The sequence below is a fragment of the Acinonyx jubatus genome, chromosome A1 (genome assembly GCF_027475565.1).
Source record: "Acinonyx jubatus isolate Ajub_Pintada_27869175 chromosome A1, VMU_Ajub_asm_v1.0, whole genome shotgun sequence".
NCBI classification, from domain to species: domain Eukaryota; kingdom Metazoa; phylum Chordata; class Mammalia; order Carnivora; family Felidae; genus Acinonyx; species Acinonyx jubatus.
In genome coordinates, this window is record NC_069380.1 from 114,870,820 (window position 1) to 114,888,405 (window position 17,586).

At 44.7% G+C, this 17,586-nt stretch overlaps 1 protein-coding gene and 1 long non-coding RNA gene across 2 annotated transcripts in view; one reads left to right on the top strand and one right to left on the bottom strand.

Moving 5' to 3' along the window:
- The window catches only part of CYSTM1 (cysteine rich transmembrane module containing 1), a 42,727-nt gene that overhangs the window by 8,687 nt on the left and 16,454 nt on the right, over nt 1-17,586 (top strand). Inside the window, exon 2 of the mRNA XM_053221917.1 lies at nt 7,315-7,536. Within this exon, the coding sequence (XP_053077892.1) occupies nt 7,335-7,536 (202 nt within the window). The 5' untranslated portion in view covers nt 7,315-7,334. The remainder of the gene's footprint in view (nt 1-7,314; nt 7,537-17,586) is intronic.
- Nucleotides 10,983-12,450, bottom strand: LOC113604463 (uncharacterized). The gene is made up of 2 exons (XR_003426407.2): nt 12,113-12,450; nt 10,983-11,482 (listed from the first exon to the last, which is right to left on the bottom strand). It is a non-coding gene; the product is annotated as an uncharacterized LOC113604463 (long non-coding RNA).

Here is a 17,586-nt window from a genome sequence, read left to right on the forward strand (position 1 = left end):
TGGAAGTTCCATGGTTTATTTAACCATTCCCACATTGGTGGCCCTTTGGGATGTTATACATCATGTGCATGCGTGTGTGTGTGTGTGTGTGTGTGTGTGTGTGAGAGAGAGAGAGAGAGAGAGAGAGGTGTTATATAGCTATTATAAATAAATGCTGTAATATCTGTGGGGGGGTATGAAGTTGTGTGCATTCAAAAATTTTTTTTTGCATTCCAGAACTAGTATATATCTGTAAGATAAATTCCTAAAGGGTGAATTGCTGGTTCAAAGGATAGGGTGTTGTTACTTATTAAAGGTTTCACTTAAAAACATGCCTTTATTGAAGAATATGTAAGAAAACAGAATCATCACTATGTAAAAAGAAAGGATGTTTCCTCCACACATTAGGGAGGAATGGTATACCAATGCCTAGACAGCTTAGGTAGGCTATTTTAGTTGTCGATAGATATTTTCATGTAGCAATTACTTTTTAATGGCTGTTTAGTAAGTGTTGATGTTAGATTTTATAGAGCAACAAGTATGGATCCAGCCAGAGGTTCTTTATAGAAAGCTTTATACAAAAAAATGTTACCGGGTGATATGTTACCTCTCTGGAGGGGAACTTCTCTGGATTTTCTCGAGGTCTCCCAGGCTGGCTGAATGCTAAAATATGCATACCAAGTTTAATGTTGGAGGGAGGTGAGATTGATTGGCTGTAATATTTTCAAATAATGTTGATAATTATATAATATCCACATAAATATCCACATAGTGATGTGGATAATTAACATGGGGATGACTTTTTAGACTTTATTACTAATGTATCAGGACAAGTTGAATATGCTTACGTCTTTGTGTTATCTTAATGTTGGGGATGGTGGCTTAAAGCACTAACCAGAATGGCATTACCAAACCATGTTGCTAAATAGTTGGCAGGATTTCAGGTTCCTCTCTAGTTTTTGTTTTTATGTCAAATTCTGTGTGAGAAAGGAAAATTAGATGCTGTTTGAAGCTCTTCATTACTCTAGGACAGGGCCTCCAGAGATAGATGATCCACCATTATTTCTTCAACTTTCACGTGCCTTTTGATGCCCTTGTTCCGTGAAAGGTGCCATTTCTGAGATATGTGTCATTGTGTCCTCCACAGAGAGGCTGCAGGCCAGAATGTTGACACAAAAGACATGCTCTAATACTCATTCATGGATTATATGAGGGCAGCTCAGGACCTGGTAGAACTGGCGAACAAACGATCCTGAATGAGGTAGGGGATGGCTAATATTTGGGAAATTGACACCAGAATCGGTGTTTGGACAATGATGAAGTAACAGTACAGGTTATATTCTTCCAACCTGCCCCCCAAAGAAAATCAACTTAGGAAATGGTGGCACCGCAAAATGTGTTAGAAATGGTGAGCAAGTTATAAAATCACAGATCTTGCCCATGTTGTGATAATTAACTCTCACGGGTCTCCTGGTGTTGATCTGTTGTTGGGAGCATCACTACCTTCTTTAAAAGGTCAGTCCCCTGCTGTTGCTAGTCCCCGGGGCTCTTGTGTAAAGTTGTCCGTGTCAGGAGTAGGTTGTTCCTAGGCGAAGGCCCATGGTTCTGGAATGCCTGTCCTTGTGGTCTGGGCTCTCGGGTTCAGAGTAGAGGCCATTTGTTGCTTCTCAGCTGTGCTCCCTGCCCAGTCACTTTGTTTGCGACACAACTTCCTGTACTCGTGGGGCCATTCCTGCACACTTCTTGCACCTGTTTCAGTAAAATTATAGAACTCATTAAGGTGACTGCCCATAGTGAGTTTTGTCTTGTCTTTATAGCCAAACTATCAGTATACCCTAGCAATTTGGAGAACTTCCAGCATTTTCCATCTGATGCAATAACAGACAAATGGAAAGAGTCATTTTATTTTTACTGTTAGCAGTACCAAAGGGTGAGAGCAAGCCAGCTAGGATTTTTTGCCTCATACCCCTGGTACTGGGATGTCGTGTCCTTAATATTGTTGAATGCTGTTTATCGTTGAATACACAAATGGTTAGGTTTACCAACAGTACCAGACAAGTATAAATAAAGTTGGGTGAATCCTTTTACAAGAGGTAATAACTGTAGAAAAGGAAGCTGCAGTGAAATGGAGGTTTATTCTTAGCAAGGCTGTTTGTGAGCTGACCCTTTGGCCTCATCCCATCCTGTCTACTTTGGCCATAATGAACCCATTCACCTCCTCCAGTGTGCTCAGGTCTTTCTCACAGGCGGTTGTCTCTTACCAGACAGTGAAGGGTGAGTAGTCAGGGATTTCTGTTTATGCTTAACTCTCAATGTGATAATTGCTTCCTCTCAGTAGCTTTCTCTGACTTCCAGGACTTATTGTCTCTACTTTGAGCTTGCTGTGCTAAGTGCTTCCTCCCTCTCAGCTTGGTTTTGTAATTGCTGACATTAATGTCTGCCTCTCTCACTAGCCCCAGTGGAAGTTCTTGCTTACCATTATGTCCGTAGTGCCTGGAACCGCTGGTGCTGGGTCACAGTGGGTGCTTCTGGAAGTATTTGTGGAATGAACAAATGACTATGAATGGAATAAACCAACATGCCAGTGCTAAAACTTAATGAAAACTGTAAGCCTCAGAGGATAGAGCGGCACAAAACCAGTAATTCTAAAGCTTTTTTTAGCCCAACAAACCATACCCAAAATTATGGGTATGAGAATCAAGAAAAAGTGAGGGACCTAGAATATAAATACTCTGTTTACAAAGATCTTGTTAAAAGGCCAACAAATCAAGGAGTTAAAAAAAGACACACAGAGGAGGTCGTTAGAATAAGATCTGCTCTCATGCTTTTAAACTTTAAGACAATTTTATAAATTCTGAAGGAGGATATGTGAGGATGGAGGAATAAGCGTGACTTCTGGCTTTGGTGATAAGAATAGTTTCAAGCAAAGAGGTCTGTATGTAAGCAAGAGAATTTTTTCCTCCCATGTCTGATACTCAGCCAAGTGACTTCTTAGTTTGAAGCAGAAAGAAAACATTTAAAGAACTTAAGGACCTGAAGTAGCCTGTGAAAAAAGAATTATAATTACAGAAATGACTACAAAAATTAGTGAAGAGCAGATATAAAAGAGGTTACCAACAAGGGTTAAATTAGTAGTAGGAAGGGATATCAGGGTCCTGTGAGTGGATAGATAGGAGGCCTACAGAGGTGTTCTAGCAGTTAAGATGAGCAGCCTGAAAATATTAGAAGGCACTAAGAAAACCTTTTTTTCCCCTGACTATAGAAGTTCCCTTATTAAAACTTTCAGAAATACAAAAGAATATAAGTAACAATTGCCCATAGTTTCAGCACCCAGGGAAAACCACTATAAGTGTGTTTTTTTTTTCCTTTTAGCCAAATTTTGTCTGTCTGTTACTGTACAAGTTAAAGTGTGAGAATTTTAATGTACAACTCAATGGGTTTTTGTAGTATTCATATAAACATGACTCAGCTCAAGATGTAGAACATTTCTATCATTCCAGAAGGCTCCCTTTGTGCCTCTTCCAGTCAATATCCGTAGATTCCTTTTGGCTGTTCTCAAACCTCATATACATGGAATCTTACAGTGTGAAGTCTGTTGAATCTGGCTCCTTTTATTCATCATCATCTGTGAGATTCATCCACATGTAATATTTGTTCTTTGTTTCTTTTCTTTTCTTTTTTCTTTTTTTTTCTTTTTTTTTTGCTGGACAGTTTTCTGTTGTATATACCACAAGCTATCTGTTGTGCTGTGATGAGCATTTGGACAGTTCCCACTGTGGGGCTATTATAAATACAACTGCTTTGAATGTTCTTATGGACTCAGTACACTTTAGTCCACATCTGAGAGCAGACTTACGGGGTCATAAATACTGATATCAATAATATTTTTTCCATTGGAGCTGTTTAGTTTTTCCAGAGGAAAGTTCTTTACTGTATTCTCTTCAGGGTCAATGCCAGGCTACCAGGCATCTTGTAATTAAAAAATAATAACAACTTTGAAACATACCATTCTTTCCCGTGTGTCTACTTTGTTTGAGGTCTTATCTTACAGGACCACTTTCTTAAAGGATAGTTGCTGGTCTTCTCATTGTATGTCTGAATGCTAATCCTGGGACTTGGAGCTTGTCTGGAATGGGATCGCCACATTGCAGTGTTCAGTGCAGTCTATTAATGGATCTTGGCTGCTGCTTGATTTGAGCTTATTTGAGGCCCTAACTTATCTTTAATAGTACAACTTCCAGTTTACATTTGACCCTTGGTGTAACACCCTCTGGTATAGTAGGGTGTGTATTTCACCTGAGCAAATTTATAAAGGGAAAATGTTTATGGTGCAGAGTTCAGTATCATACCTTAAATTGAAAGCTCATTTGTGTTTTGATTATATTAAGTGTTTTGCACTAGACTGTATCAGTGTTAGGTAGCCTTTGTTTTGTTTTTGCTTTGGTTGGCTTCTGTACAAACTTGGGATTCCCAATTGATTAAGCAAAGTCGTGCTTTTCAAATGCCAGCCCCACGATCTTTGATCTCAGCACAGATGCTGTTTCTGTGGCTTTCCCTTTTACTGGAATTTTTTTAACTTGACGGAAAATGAAGATAGACGCAGATTTTTATCCCTTTAAGATGACTGTGTGTCTTCAGAACACAGAGACAGAAGGAGGGGGCACGGTAGCTGGAGTGCCTGTGTGGTGTATGCTCTTTATAAGTGCCTCTTGGGATTTCCCCCCTAGACATGAAGTGATTCCTCAGGTAGAAGGAGAAAGGTACATGCCAGAAATGAGGGGGAAACATGATGGAGGGAGGAGAGAGGACACATACATTATTGAGGGTTCCAGGAAGAGAACAGCATGGGGATAATGGGGATAGATGTAAGTAGATAGATCAAGATGAGTCATGAAACATTGAAGTCTGAAGCTGTAATAGTTTTATACGCTTTGTTCTTTTTTCCTTCTCACGGGTCGCTGTTCTCAGAACAATGTCTGCAGACTTTGGTCCGGACTTTGCTAGAGTGAGAATGATCATTACTACAGGGTCTTGTTGGACTAATCAAGATAAAATACTGTTTCAATGGGATTAGGCCCTTTCACAGGAGACCCCACTCCCCATATACTGAATTTCTGGAAAGCTTAGTTACGATGACTGTGTTCTTCTGTGACTTAAAAAGTAAATAATGGAATAGCCATTGGGGGGAAAGGGTCAGTGAGACTGAGTTCTATTGCAAACAAGCGCTCACTAGGTTTTCCACAGCCTTCTTGGTAGAAGTCTTTGCATTAGGATAAGGCGAAAGCCATTCCCAGGTCAGAGTGTGATGTCATGTTGGCAGAGAGCAGAGAAGGGAAAGAACTCTAGTTTTTTTTCTGAATCCCTGTTAGGCCCCTGGAAAAATAAGAGCCTCTAAAATGAGGGACAGAATGCAGATGTCAAAATAGAGACTCTGGAGCCATTCTGCTTCCATATTATGAAGTTTGAATTTATAATCACCTCCTTCAAGTGACACACTCACCTCCTGCTGGGTTTAAGCCCCTGCTCCTATCTAGCTGTCTGTTTACCACTTTTCTAAAAATCACTCTCCTTATGTCTTCCTTGTTAACCAGTTGCCCAAGGCATAGGTTTGAGCCTCACTTATCTCCGTACCTCACTACTTAGCACAGTGCCAGGCGGTCAGCACTGTATAACTGTACGCGTGCTTGAATGTCGCTCAGAGGAGTTCATTAGTCTACTATACTATTGGTTCCTAGACCTGGAAGTTCTGTAGAGGTCTAAAAGGTTAGGGTAGGTTTCAGCCTGTTTTCTTTATAAACTGTTATAAAGTCATCTGGAATCCCATTTCTTTTTTCTCTTGCTCTGCTTTTCTGAAGTGCCTGCTTCACCTTAAGGCTGGCTTCCTCAAGGCTCAGAAGCCCTGTCCTTGCCAGACTTAGTGTGTGCCGGAGTTCAGGGAAAAGGGAGGCTGGGAGTGTGTTCGGAGAGCGCCAAGCTCTTAATTTTCAAACCACTTCAGAACCGATCCCAGCGGCCGAGGGATGCCATGTGTGACTGACTGGCTTAGTCCTGGATTCCTTGAACCAATCTTGATCACAAAGGGGAAAGGGTGACCTGGACTGGGTTAGGTAGCCCTGGTCTCACCCTGGAGCTGGTACGGAGGCAAGAATGGTTGGATACCTGACTGGAAATGTGACCACTATTGTGTAGGGGGATATGACTGTGTGGGATTCATCCTGCCACTGTTGGACCTGCCAAGTCTACTGTTACTTGAATCCGGATTTTCTAGGGAACGTTTATAGTTATTTTGTTCTTTACATATGTGTAAAGTCCCTTACAAATTTATCGATTGTATGTTATGGAGAACAAGTAGTGAAATTATTAAATTTTGAGTATGAGAGTCTTCCTTCTGTTAACTTTTTAATTGGGGATAGAAGACCTCTGAATAGGTAAAAAGTTAAATATCAGTATTGCAGGTGGGTAACAGTGCAAGACAGTAAGATGACAGACAGCACGTTCATCCAGAATATGTACTTTGCATTCCCCAGTGATACTTTTAATCTGAAGTCCTTGGAATGTCAGGCACTGCAAGGGTTGCAGGGTTGATGGAGAGGAGATACCGGCCCACCAGACTTCAAGCCCAGTCATGAGAATGGTTAACGAGCGTTTGGGGGCTGGGAAGCAATGGCCTGTCTCACAGAAGCAAACCACCAAGAACAGGAACCTATACACACAAATGTGGGGGTTCCTGGTGAGCCCTCCAGGGTCCTGGGAGCCTGGATGGTCTGAGGAGATGGTCAGCATCCTGTGTGGAGAGCTCTGCCCTCAGTCCAGTGAAGCCTGGACACACCGTTCAACTGCTGAGAGCCGTGGGTCTTTGGTGGGTCATTGCCGAAGTGCTTCTTGTTAGAGGATCCAGTGTGGCCCAGCCCTGGTTGGGCTGGTTCAGCCTCCACTGGTCTGACTCAAGATTAGTGCCGTTAGACTTTCTGCCTTCTTCCTAGAGCTATGTATGCAGCCACATTTGTGACATTTGAGAGAATTAAAAAAAAAAAAATCCTATTCTTGTACCAGGCATCATGCTAAGCTCCAGGGTCGTAGTGATGATCCAAAGGTGACCTGATCCCTGCGGTCACAGCCTATGCCTAGTGAGGAAGGCAGGCAGAAGGCATATAACCAGGTACATAAGCTAATTAGTCAATTGTGGGAATGGTGAGAAACAATGGGCAAAACTGAAGGCTTACAAGAGGTTTGAGATCCTTTAAGGGATTTTGTAAATTTATTCTTGGGTTGAAGTTTTTTTCCTAATGATTTCCACGGATTAGATGAGAATAATTTTCATTGTTTGTCTCTTAGGTACATTCTGCAGGTCCCTGATGAACCCAGGGAACCCTCCACCGTATCCGGGGCCTGGTCCGACGGCCCCGTACCCACCTTATCCACAACAACCAATGGGACCAGAGGGCTACCCTCCAGGACCTATGGGGGGACCCTACCCACCTCCTCAGGGTTACCCCTACCAAGGATACCCACAGTATGGCTGGCAGGGCGGACCTCAGGAGCCTCCTAAAACCACAGGTACTGGGAGTTGGGTATGTGTATATGTGTATGTGGGTGTGCATGTGCACAGTCCCGTGTCATCAAAGGAAATGTCTGCATGTTTTCTTTGGCAGAGAAGGCACGCTAGCCTTTGTGTGCTGTGGTTGACATTCCCAAGGCTTGGTGACTGCTTAAGGTAGCTTCTAACTCCTGAGAAGGACTTCTTTCTCAGGAGGCCTGCATCCGTTCTTTCTACTTCCTCTATGTCTCTTATCCCTCTGGGGCTGATGACTTCCTGGTCGATGTGTTTTCTGATGGCCCCTTTTGGGGTACCGGTGGGGGAAAGTACTGATTGGGTTCTTGCCCTGACACCCAGTTTCGTATTTTAGATTTGGCCTGCTGGGATTATTTTCTCTCTTGGTTTGTTGACCTCCAAGTCATCCTCTTGTCCCTACTCTTGGGTTGATGTTCTTTGCTTAAATGTTTTCATAATTCTCTTGAACTTGCTAGCTGAGTTTTCAGCAGGCCTATGAGTCCTTCTTGTGCGCTAGAACAGTGCTACTCAAAGCTGACTCTGCAGATAAGTGCCAGTCTGTGAATGTGATAAGTACAGAAAGTACGAGTAAACAGAAGAACTTGTAGAGTAATTTGACATTGCTGTGACATTCAAGCAGGTGATCTTGCATTTTACAATACGTCTCAATCTGTGGTGGATTAGAATGGACACGTCTTGAGAAGCACTGTGCTAGATGTCTTGGTGACTGTCAGAACTGTTGTATGACCTTCTGGTTTGCTCTTTTACAGTGCCTTCAGCTTTTTACATTAGCTAATTCTTAATGAGTGCTTGTGTGCCAAGTGGTCTCTTAAGAGCTTTATGTACATTAACATTTAATTCTTGGAACAATCTTATGAGGTTGTTCCCATTTTACAGTGAAGCCATTGAGTCACAGAGTGGCATACGGACTTGGCCAGCTAGAAGGGGCAGATTCCAGATTCGAATCCTGATGGTTTGGCTTTGGAATCTGTGCCTATAACTTTTTTCTCCAGCTGGATGATTTTAGATTTATCTATAACTGCAGGTACATCCTTCAGCTGAAGTGAAAGTGTGTAGTCCATTCTGTCAACAGCTTCTGTGTAGAAACTGTTTCTGATTCAAAGGAGGGAGGTCTTCTTAGTTATTCTTAATCTGTGTCTGGTAATCAGTAAGGACTTAATAAAGGTGTGTTGAATGGGTAGGTAGCTGGGTAGATAGCTAAGCAGAATCTAAGTCTGTTTATGGTTCAGAATTTTGTTTTTTGTTTTTTGTTTGTTTTACGGTAGAAATTGTAGTAAAAATAGCTTTTGTTTTTCTTTGTTGGGAAACCAGTTTTTTGAAAACCATGTGATTGGAGGGGACAGGTGCTTGTGGGAATGAGGCTTACCAAGGAGTATACTTGCAATACATTTGGGGTCTCCTGGGATGATATTTAATGATAACAACTGTAACAACTAGTATTTCTGAAGCCTAGTACCTAGTACTGGCCTCATGTAACTTTCACAAGAGCCCTATAGCTTTGGTCCCATGTTACAGAGGTAGAATCTGAGGCTTGGAGAGGTTGTATGTCAGTTATCCCTCATATAACATACCACCCCAAAACTCAGTGGCTTAAAACAACAATGACTTATTCTCATGATTCTGTGAGTTGGCTTCGTATGATCTCTCCTGGGGTCACTTAATTCAGCTGTCAGCCTGGTCGGGGCTGGTATGTCCCAGATGTCTTCATTCACATGAGTAGAGCCCTGGTTTATTTCCACGAGGCCCCTCTCTACCTGTTGTCTCTCATCTACCCTGGCTTGTTTGCATGGTGGTTAGCTTCTAAGGGGGTGAGTGTACGATCTTGCCAGCCTTTTCATGTCTAGGCCCAGAAGTGGTCCACCATCACTTACCCATATTCTTTTGTTCAAAGCAAGTCACAAGGCTGGCTGGATTCGATAGGAGGGGAAATAGATGTCATCGATACCCTGCCCCCCCCGCCCCCCCGGTTTGGTAACAACTTTATTGAGAGATATAGTCGGGAGTTGTATGACCATCACCGCTAATTCCAGAACATTTCATCACCCCAAAGAAAGCCATATCCTTTAGCAATCACTCCCATTTCCTTAACCTTCCCCCTCCATACATCTCTTTTATCTCTGTAGATTTGTCTGTTCTGGACATTTCTTATAAAATGAACCCTATAATATGGCCTTTTATGACTGGCTGTTTCACTTAGTGTAACGTGTTAAAGGCTCCTCCGCGTGTGTCAGTACTCCATTCTTTGTGTTGCCAAATAACACCCCATTGTATGGATATACCACATTTTCTGTATCCATTCATGCTTGGGTTTCTACTTTTTGTGATGAATAGTAAGTCATGGCTATTATAAACATTCATGTAAATTAAACTCTGTCTCAGGAGGAACAGCATGTGAATGTAGAGCAGGAGGAATTGTTGGTGACCATCTTGGCAGGCGGTTTACCGCTTTCCACTCTGTACCCAGCAGTTTATGTCTTCCCCAGCCCTCCCCGTGCACAAAATACATCCATCCCTTCCAAGACCAGCAGGTGGCTCATCAGTCATTACATCCACTTCAAGTCAAGGGTGTCATCATCTGCTATCTGTAAGTAGACGGGGCCCCTCACCTGCCACGCTGCTCTTGTGACTGCCCACCCTGCATTTCTGCTCTGCCCCACCCTGCACACCTCAGAGGTGAAACAAAATGTCACTCCTCTATGAAGCTTCCCCTTTGGTATCCCACCTCTATGGTAGAAGTAACCAATCCCATGTGCTTCAGCTGCAGTCTATACAGACTTCTTTCAGAGCACCTCCTCTCTGAATTAAGTTAATTTTTGTGTTCTGTCTAGCTTATGTCCTTAATGTCTGAATTCAGTCAACTTAGCTGGTGCCGTCTTAGTGCAGGCTTTCAGCATTTGTGTTATGTTTCGCCAAGGTTCTTAAGACTGCAAGTGACAGCATCTCAGCCTTAAAAATTCACCAACATTAGAGCGTTGCCAGAGACCTGAGTAGAGGCTGCAAAATGACAGATAGTGACCAACACAGACACAAAAAAGGGACTCTGAGAGGACAGAGATGACACAAGGAACAAAAAACCTGTGAGAAAAAGGGGAGAAAATATCTCTAATAGCCTTAGATATGTGGGAAGATAAATCTTAATGAAATAACAGTAGGGATGCTATATAAAAAGGAACTCAGGAAACAAAAGCATTTAGCCAAGAAGACTATGAAACCAACCTCAGCCCAAGGAATAGGTCCAAAAGACTCATTCAGATAGCTAGATCTTGCCAAACCAGAATTGAAGGCTTTTTGCCACAGGTGAAAGGTTGACATAGTGCTATGTAACAACCACCCCAAGTTAGAGATTCTGTAATTTGGAAAGGGCTTGGGTGGAAATCTCTGCTCCCCATGGCATCTCCTGGGGCTGGAACATAGATGATAATCGAGGCCCTTGGTTGGCTATGAGATTTATGAACTCTCCTCTTGGCTCTATACAGCATGCCTAAAGGGGTGCTCTTGGGTTGGCTTGCATCTGCAGTACAGAGAAGCCGTGTGGTTTTGCAGAAGCTTTAGAAGGGAGAGGGTTGTGGGAGCGTGATGGCAATCTGACTGCAGTCAGAGGGGGAGTCAGAAGATACCCACACTTAGACGCTACTATCTTTACGTGTGTTCCTAACCAGTGCACTTCTTCACTCCTATGGGCTTTGTTGCACACTCTTATTTCCCTTGAAAGTTTCATTTAAGTTCAGCCATAGTCTGTCAACTGTTGCTGTTTTGGTGAAATCTTGTACTTCCGGTTCCTTATAACAAATAATTGCTCTTCCAAATACCAAAAAAACCCCACAGAACCCCGCATCTGATGTCTCTCTTTCCCTCTTCTCCTCCACTTGGCCCCTCAGTGGGACTAAGTTGGGCATCCTGACAACACAGTGGCCTCAGGAAGTGGGACTCCTTCAGTGTCCGTGGGCAAAAAAAGAAAAAAAGGAAACAGACTTTAGTTAATTTCTAGTTTTGAAACAGTTGCGGACTTAAAAAAAAGGATGCAGAAATAGTACAAATGATTTCACCCAGATTTCCCCAAACCTTACATCACTACCATGTAACGATCCTTCCCAGGCCCGGAAGACTCCCAACAGCACTTGGATCCCGCTCCATGGCCCAAGCAGCCATGGGTCTGTGTAGGTGGGATTCAAGGGGGGGCGAGACAGAGTTCAGTGCTTGGGAGGACAGTGGCAAAGCCACACTGCAGAATGGCATATGTGTTGGGGGACCTTTGCAAGCCCTACAGCAAGTCCCAGTGGTGATAGGTAGACTCCTGTTCAGTGAGGCAGTCTAACTAATAAAACTGCTGGTAGGCTCTTGTTGACCATGCCATAGTTACAGAATTTTTCAAAGTGAAAATTTAAACAAAACAATATCTCCAGTCTTAGAAAATCGATTTAAGGAAGATTTCTGTGAATTGGTGAGAACGTCGTGAAAGAAGACATTTTAAAATGCTGCCACCAAAATCAAAATGACACCCCCTCAGATACCTCAGATCATCAGCAGTGGAGGTCCTCAGGTGCTCGCCCGGTTACTCACCTTCCAAGCTCATGGCAGACCTTGGAGTCTCATGTGGTCCTTTCTGCTTAGCCCTAATGTGACCTCACAATCCTCCTTACCACGGTGTCCTAGGCAGTGGCTGTGAATAGGCTTGAATCCAGTTGAATTGGATGAGATGAAGCCTCTTAACCATTCCTTGTGAGCTAACCTCCTCCTTTTAGAGAGATTTAAACCAAAGCCCAGAGAGGTTTAGTGACTTCCCCGGGTCAGCGAGTTCAAGAAGGATGTAGTCGTGGTTCCAAGCTAAGTGCTTTTCCTCATTTCATCCTAGTGCTATGGGCCCGCATGTTCCACAGCAGTTCTCAGACTCCCACGTCAGAAAATACCTACCTTTGCAGCCCATCCATACTCCCCCGCTGCCACCCCACCCCACCCCCAGCCACCACAAACAAACACAAAAACCTGGTGGTTTAGGGCAGGGCACCAGATTCCTAGTAGTAGGCAGAGACAAAGTGGATTATGATTAATCTGGATTCAGATCCCCTTATTAACACCAGGACCTGGGCAGGTTACTTAACCGCGGTGATCTTTGCATGCCTGCCTCCCCTTGCAAGCGTCCCAGAGGCTTTGTCTCCTTCATCTCTGCCTCCCGCAGCACCTAGAGAAGTGCTGCCACGTAGTATGTGCTCAGTAAATGTGTGTTGGTGGAATGGAAATGCCACCATTTCGAAAGGTGGTTGTGAATTCAGGAGTTGTCTGGGTCCCTTTCCCTCTGCGCTCCTTCCCATGCTATTTACCTCTTGTGAATCCAGATATTGGGATTTTATACATGTTCTTCTGGGTTAGGACTGTGATATCAGGCAAGGTATTGATTTAAAATGAAAGAAATTCTATTACAGCAGAGTCTTTGGGATGTCCCCATGGAGTTCAAAAGCCCAACTGGCCTTTGAACTGGGTTTCTAGGCCTGCAAATCAGGAACTGAAAGTGACCTTGGTGCAGTTCTTTGTAATTTGAAGATGCAAAAGGAGAGGGTCTGTTCCAGGAGTGCCCTACTGGGTCATTGGCCAACCAACTAGAAGTTCAAAGTGGCCTCTCCTTTAGTCCAAGGTCAGCAGTTGGGGGGAGGGTGGTGATAGAATGGCATATTTCTCCTTGTGGATGCTCTTCTTGGTGTCTGACACTGCTCTCATCAGTCATCGTGAGGATAGGAGAGGAAGGAATTTAATGGTCTGGCATCTCTGGCTAATTGGCTTCAGGTGTGGAATTACAGCCTGGCTTGTTGGAGCCTTTTATGCCTTTTTTCATCAGAAACTCCGATCGGGCGTTTTCATTGCCCTGGGAAGCTTTTCCAGCATAAAGTCCAGCTCAGAGCCGCCTTTGCCAGGTATCAGATGACAGAATGTCCCAGCGAGGGCGCTGCCCGGTGCCACCAAAAGCAGCGCTGGCTTAGGAATCTAGGTGGAGTGTCTCTCATTTCCAGGGCTTCGGGTTTTTTTCTGTAAAGCTGGGATGACAGGACTGTGATGTAGAATAAAGTAATACGCCTTGTACAGTTTATGGCACGTTTGTGGGCAGAGAGGAAGTTTAGTTTTCTCCTTCAGCCCACGTAAATTTTCTGAATTTTTGCTTATGGGTGGATGGGGGTGGTGAAGACAGGAAGCCTTCAGGGGCGAGGTGGGAAAGCCAATTGCTGAGTGTCACTTGCGTCTCCCCTGAGCATCCCCACTGGCCTGAGGCACCTGGGACAACTCCTGAGTCGCCCTCTGCAGTCATGGCCACATGGCCGGTCTCCCTCCCTGCTCTCGCTCCTGCTGTCTGCTTTCTGTTTGTTCAGACTCCCTAATTGCTTTCCATGTCACTCAGAGTAAAAGCCAGAGACCTTCCAGTGACCAGCAAGGCCCTCTCAGAGCCAGCTGCCCCCTGCACCCTCTGCCCCGCCCTCTCTAGCTGTCCGTTCACTCACCAGGTCCACTCTCCTCCAGGGCTTTGCCTTTTCTCAGAAATCTAAAGGAATATGTTCTCGTTTCTCGTAGTCTGCAGGCACGTAGTCATAGAGGCCGTCCAGCTGCCTCCCTTCACCCTTTGCCTAAACGGGCATCCCACCCGGGCACTCTCTATCCCTGTTCTTATCTCCTTTCCCTATGTAGTACTATTATGTGTTCCTTGGCTGCCTCTCTCCTCCTGCCGGAATATAAGTTCCTTTATAAATACATATATGTACGGCCCCTTTGTATGTTAGGTTCACTCCTCAAATAGTTCCTACTATTTGTGGAATGATCGACCGTCCTCTTCCCCCCTAATATCCTCTACCTGCTCAGGTGTCTTATGAGTCATTCTCCTTTAGGCCTTACCTGGGGTTCTTTTAGTCCTCGTCTGGGGAGAATCCTGGGAGTGGTCCTGAGAGCCGCTGTATGCTGGGCCTGGTGCTGAACGTTGTATATCCTTTATTGTTTAATTGGCCTGACCGCTCTGGGAGGTGGGTCCTTTCAAAGGAGGGGTTTTGCCAAGGTCGGAGCTAGTGAGTGGTGGGGCATTCTCATACTCACTTTCACCGGGGCCTGTCTCTGCTTCACCGGCTCTGCTTGAGGAGAGGTGGTCCGCGCCAGTGGGCTCTGCTCCGCTGCTGCCTTCAGCGCCTGAGGTCTGCGCTCGGCGTACTTGGTGCCTCTTTTGTGCTTCTTCCTTGTTGGTCTCCTGTTTATCTTGGCCTCCTGGTTCTTCGTGGCAAGAGTTGGCTGCCTTACAAAACGCTCCTTTACATCTTATCCTCAGTTTCTCTTTGTTTAGCCCATTTAACCTTTGTCCTTCCTCTCACATCTCTTAGCCCATAGCCTGGGTAATTCGTTTGAGTCTTCTGATGCCCAAATGGTGTTCGCATGGAATTCCTTAGAATGCCCTTGTGTTTCACATGGGACTGGGCCGGCGTCTTTAAGACTCGAGCCAGGCCAGGGTCGCCTAGGTGGCTCAGTCGGTTGAGTGTCCAACTCTTCACTTTGGCTCAGTTCATGATCTCATGGTTTTTGGGATCTAGCCCCATACTGGGTTCTGTGCTGACAGCGTGGAGTCTGTTTGGGATTCTCTCTCCCTGTCTCTGCCCTTGTTCCGCTCATACCCTCTCTGTCAAAATAAGTCAACTTAAAAAAAAATTAGCCAGGCCTGTCAAAATTGAGAAGCTGTGGTTTCTGACCCAGGAAGTGGGCTTAGTCACATATACTCTTTGCTGTGAGGAAGAGACAGATCCAGAGGCCAGAAGGATGGTGGCCTCTAGAGAGAGAGAGAGAGAGAGAGGAGGAGGAGGAAGATGAACAAGGAAGGAGTAGGAGATGGACACAGTTCGTTTCCCAGACCCAGCACAGTAGCTGGTCGTGGGACTTGAGAAAGATCTCCTGACAGAATGAATCCCCAGGCCCTGTGCAGATGAAAGTGCACACCTGGAGACAGGAATTGACTGTGTCCTGATGCAGCCTGAACACGGCCCCTCAACTAAGGGAAGATGGGCTCCTTTTGGGGTCCCCCTGGTATTTGTGGCTCTTGACAAGGGCTCTGACATCAGCTATTTCTCTCGGCCATCTTGAGGGTCTCTTTTCCCTCCTCAGAGATGGCATGGGCCTTTATGGCTCATTGGCTTGAGAACTTGTTGAGCCTTGCTTTGGAGGAGAAGCTGTTCCTTCTCTTTGCAGTGTTCTGATGGCTTCCATTTAGGTTGCAGGCTTTGCTACTGGCTTGGGTTTCTGTGTGAGAGGCCAGAGGTTTTGATTTCACTGAGGGTAAAGAGGTTTTGGTGGCAGCAGTTTCCTCCTCTAACCCTTGGGCATGGCGGAGTAGGAACTACACAAGGTGAGGGTTTCAACATTTCTTTCTCCCTCCTTAATGGTTTGGTATTATTCTTAGAATAAAGGCCAGGATTCCAAAAGGCTTGAGGTCGTTCATGTTCTGGCCCTGCTACCAGACTCCAGTTCATTTCCTCAGCCTCGCCAGGCCTCTCTTCCCACGTAGCTTTCGTAAATGGTATTTCCTCTGTATGACTGTGAAAAGTCTTGACGCCTCTCTTGGCTCAAGTAACCTTTATTAAATCCTTCCCATCTTGTTCATGTGGCACTTCAGAGACGTTGAGTGCTACTTTCCACCCCCTAGTCTGGGTCAGCTTTCTGTCCTCCACTGGTTTGTAATTTTTTTATCTTAGCTGTAGTTATAGAATTAAGGTCTTCCACGATAGCAGAGGCTTTGTCTAATTTGACTATTTGAGTCCCCAGTAATTGCTTATTGACTGATGAAAGATGAAGAGGAGTTTAGAGAGAGGCAGGAGAGGGAACAGGTGAGACTCTGGAATGAGCTTTTTCAAGTTTTTCAACTTTGGGCATGAATTTGCAGAAAAGACTTTGCACTTCCTTTCCCTTCCCTCGTGTTGTTTGTTTGTTTGTTTATTGCCTTTTAGAGAGAGCCTGCAGGAGTGAGAGAGGCAGAGGGAGAGAGAGAGAGCATCTTAAGCAGGCTTCACACTCAGCATGGAGCCCAACCTGGGGCGGACCTCACAACCTGAGATCATGACCTGAGCCAAAATCAAGAGTTAGCCACTCAACTGACTGAGCCACCCAGGCACTACCCGAGCAGAAAATTCATTGTGTAGCAGGGGGTGGAGCTCCATTAACAATACTTGCTATCAGCTATGGGAATGATCACAACTGAGAGATGGAGCGTTCAGTCATTTTTGCTTCTGTGAGTGCTGGCCCTCACTTCTTCGCTGGTCCCTAAACATAGTAACAACTCACATACAAAACAATTTTTTAAATTCCGGTCATAGTCCAGATATGCCATCGTCTCAAATCATTTTTGCATTTTTATTTCCCAGGCAGTTCTTGCTTACATGCACGTGTCATTTGTACCTGGCTGCCATTGTAGTGCAGAGGGCATTGCGTATACCGTCTTCCTTCCTTTACTTGATCAGAAGCAACCTCCCTATAGGGCAAGATTTCTCCACTGTTGACGTTTGGGCTGGATAATTTTTTTTTTAAGATTTTATTTTTGGGGTACCTGGGTGGCTCATTTGGTTAAATGTCCAATTCTTGGTTTCGGCTCAGGTCATGAGCTCATGGCTTGTGAGTTCGACCCCTGCATCGGGCTCTGCTCTGACAGTATGGAGCCTGCTTGGGATTCTCTCTCCCTTCCTCTCCCTCTGCCCCTACCCCACTTGCTTGCTCGCTCCCTCAAAAAAAAAGAATAAAAGCTCTCTGAAAAGATTTTATTTATTTATTTATTTTTTTAATGTTTTTATTTATTTTTGAGACAGAGACAGAGCATGAGCAGGGGAGGGGCAGAGAGAGAGGGAGACACAGAATCCAAAGCAGGCTCCAGGCTGTGAGCAGTCAGCACAGAGCCCGATGTGGGGCTTGAACTCACAGAGTGTGAGATCATGACCTGAGCTGAAGGCGGACGCCCAACCGAGTGAGCCACCCAGGCACCCCAAAAGATTTTATTTTTAAGTAATCTCTGTACCCTACAGAGGACTTGAACT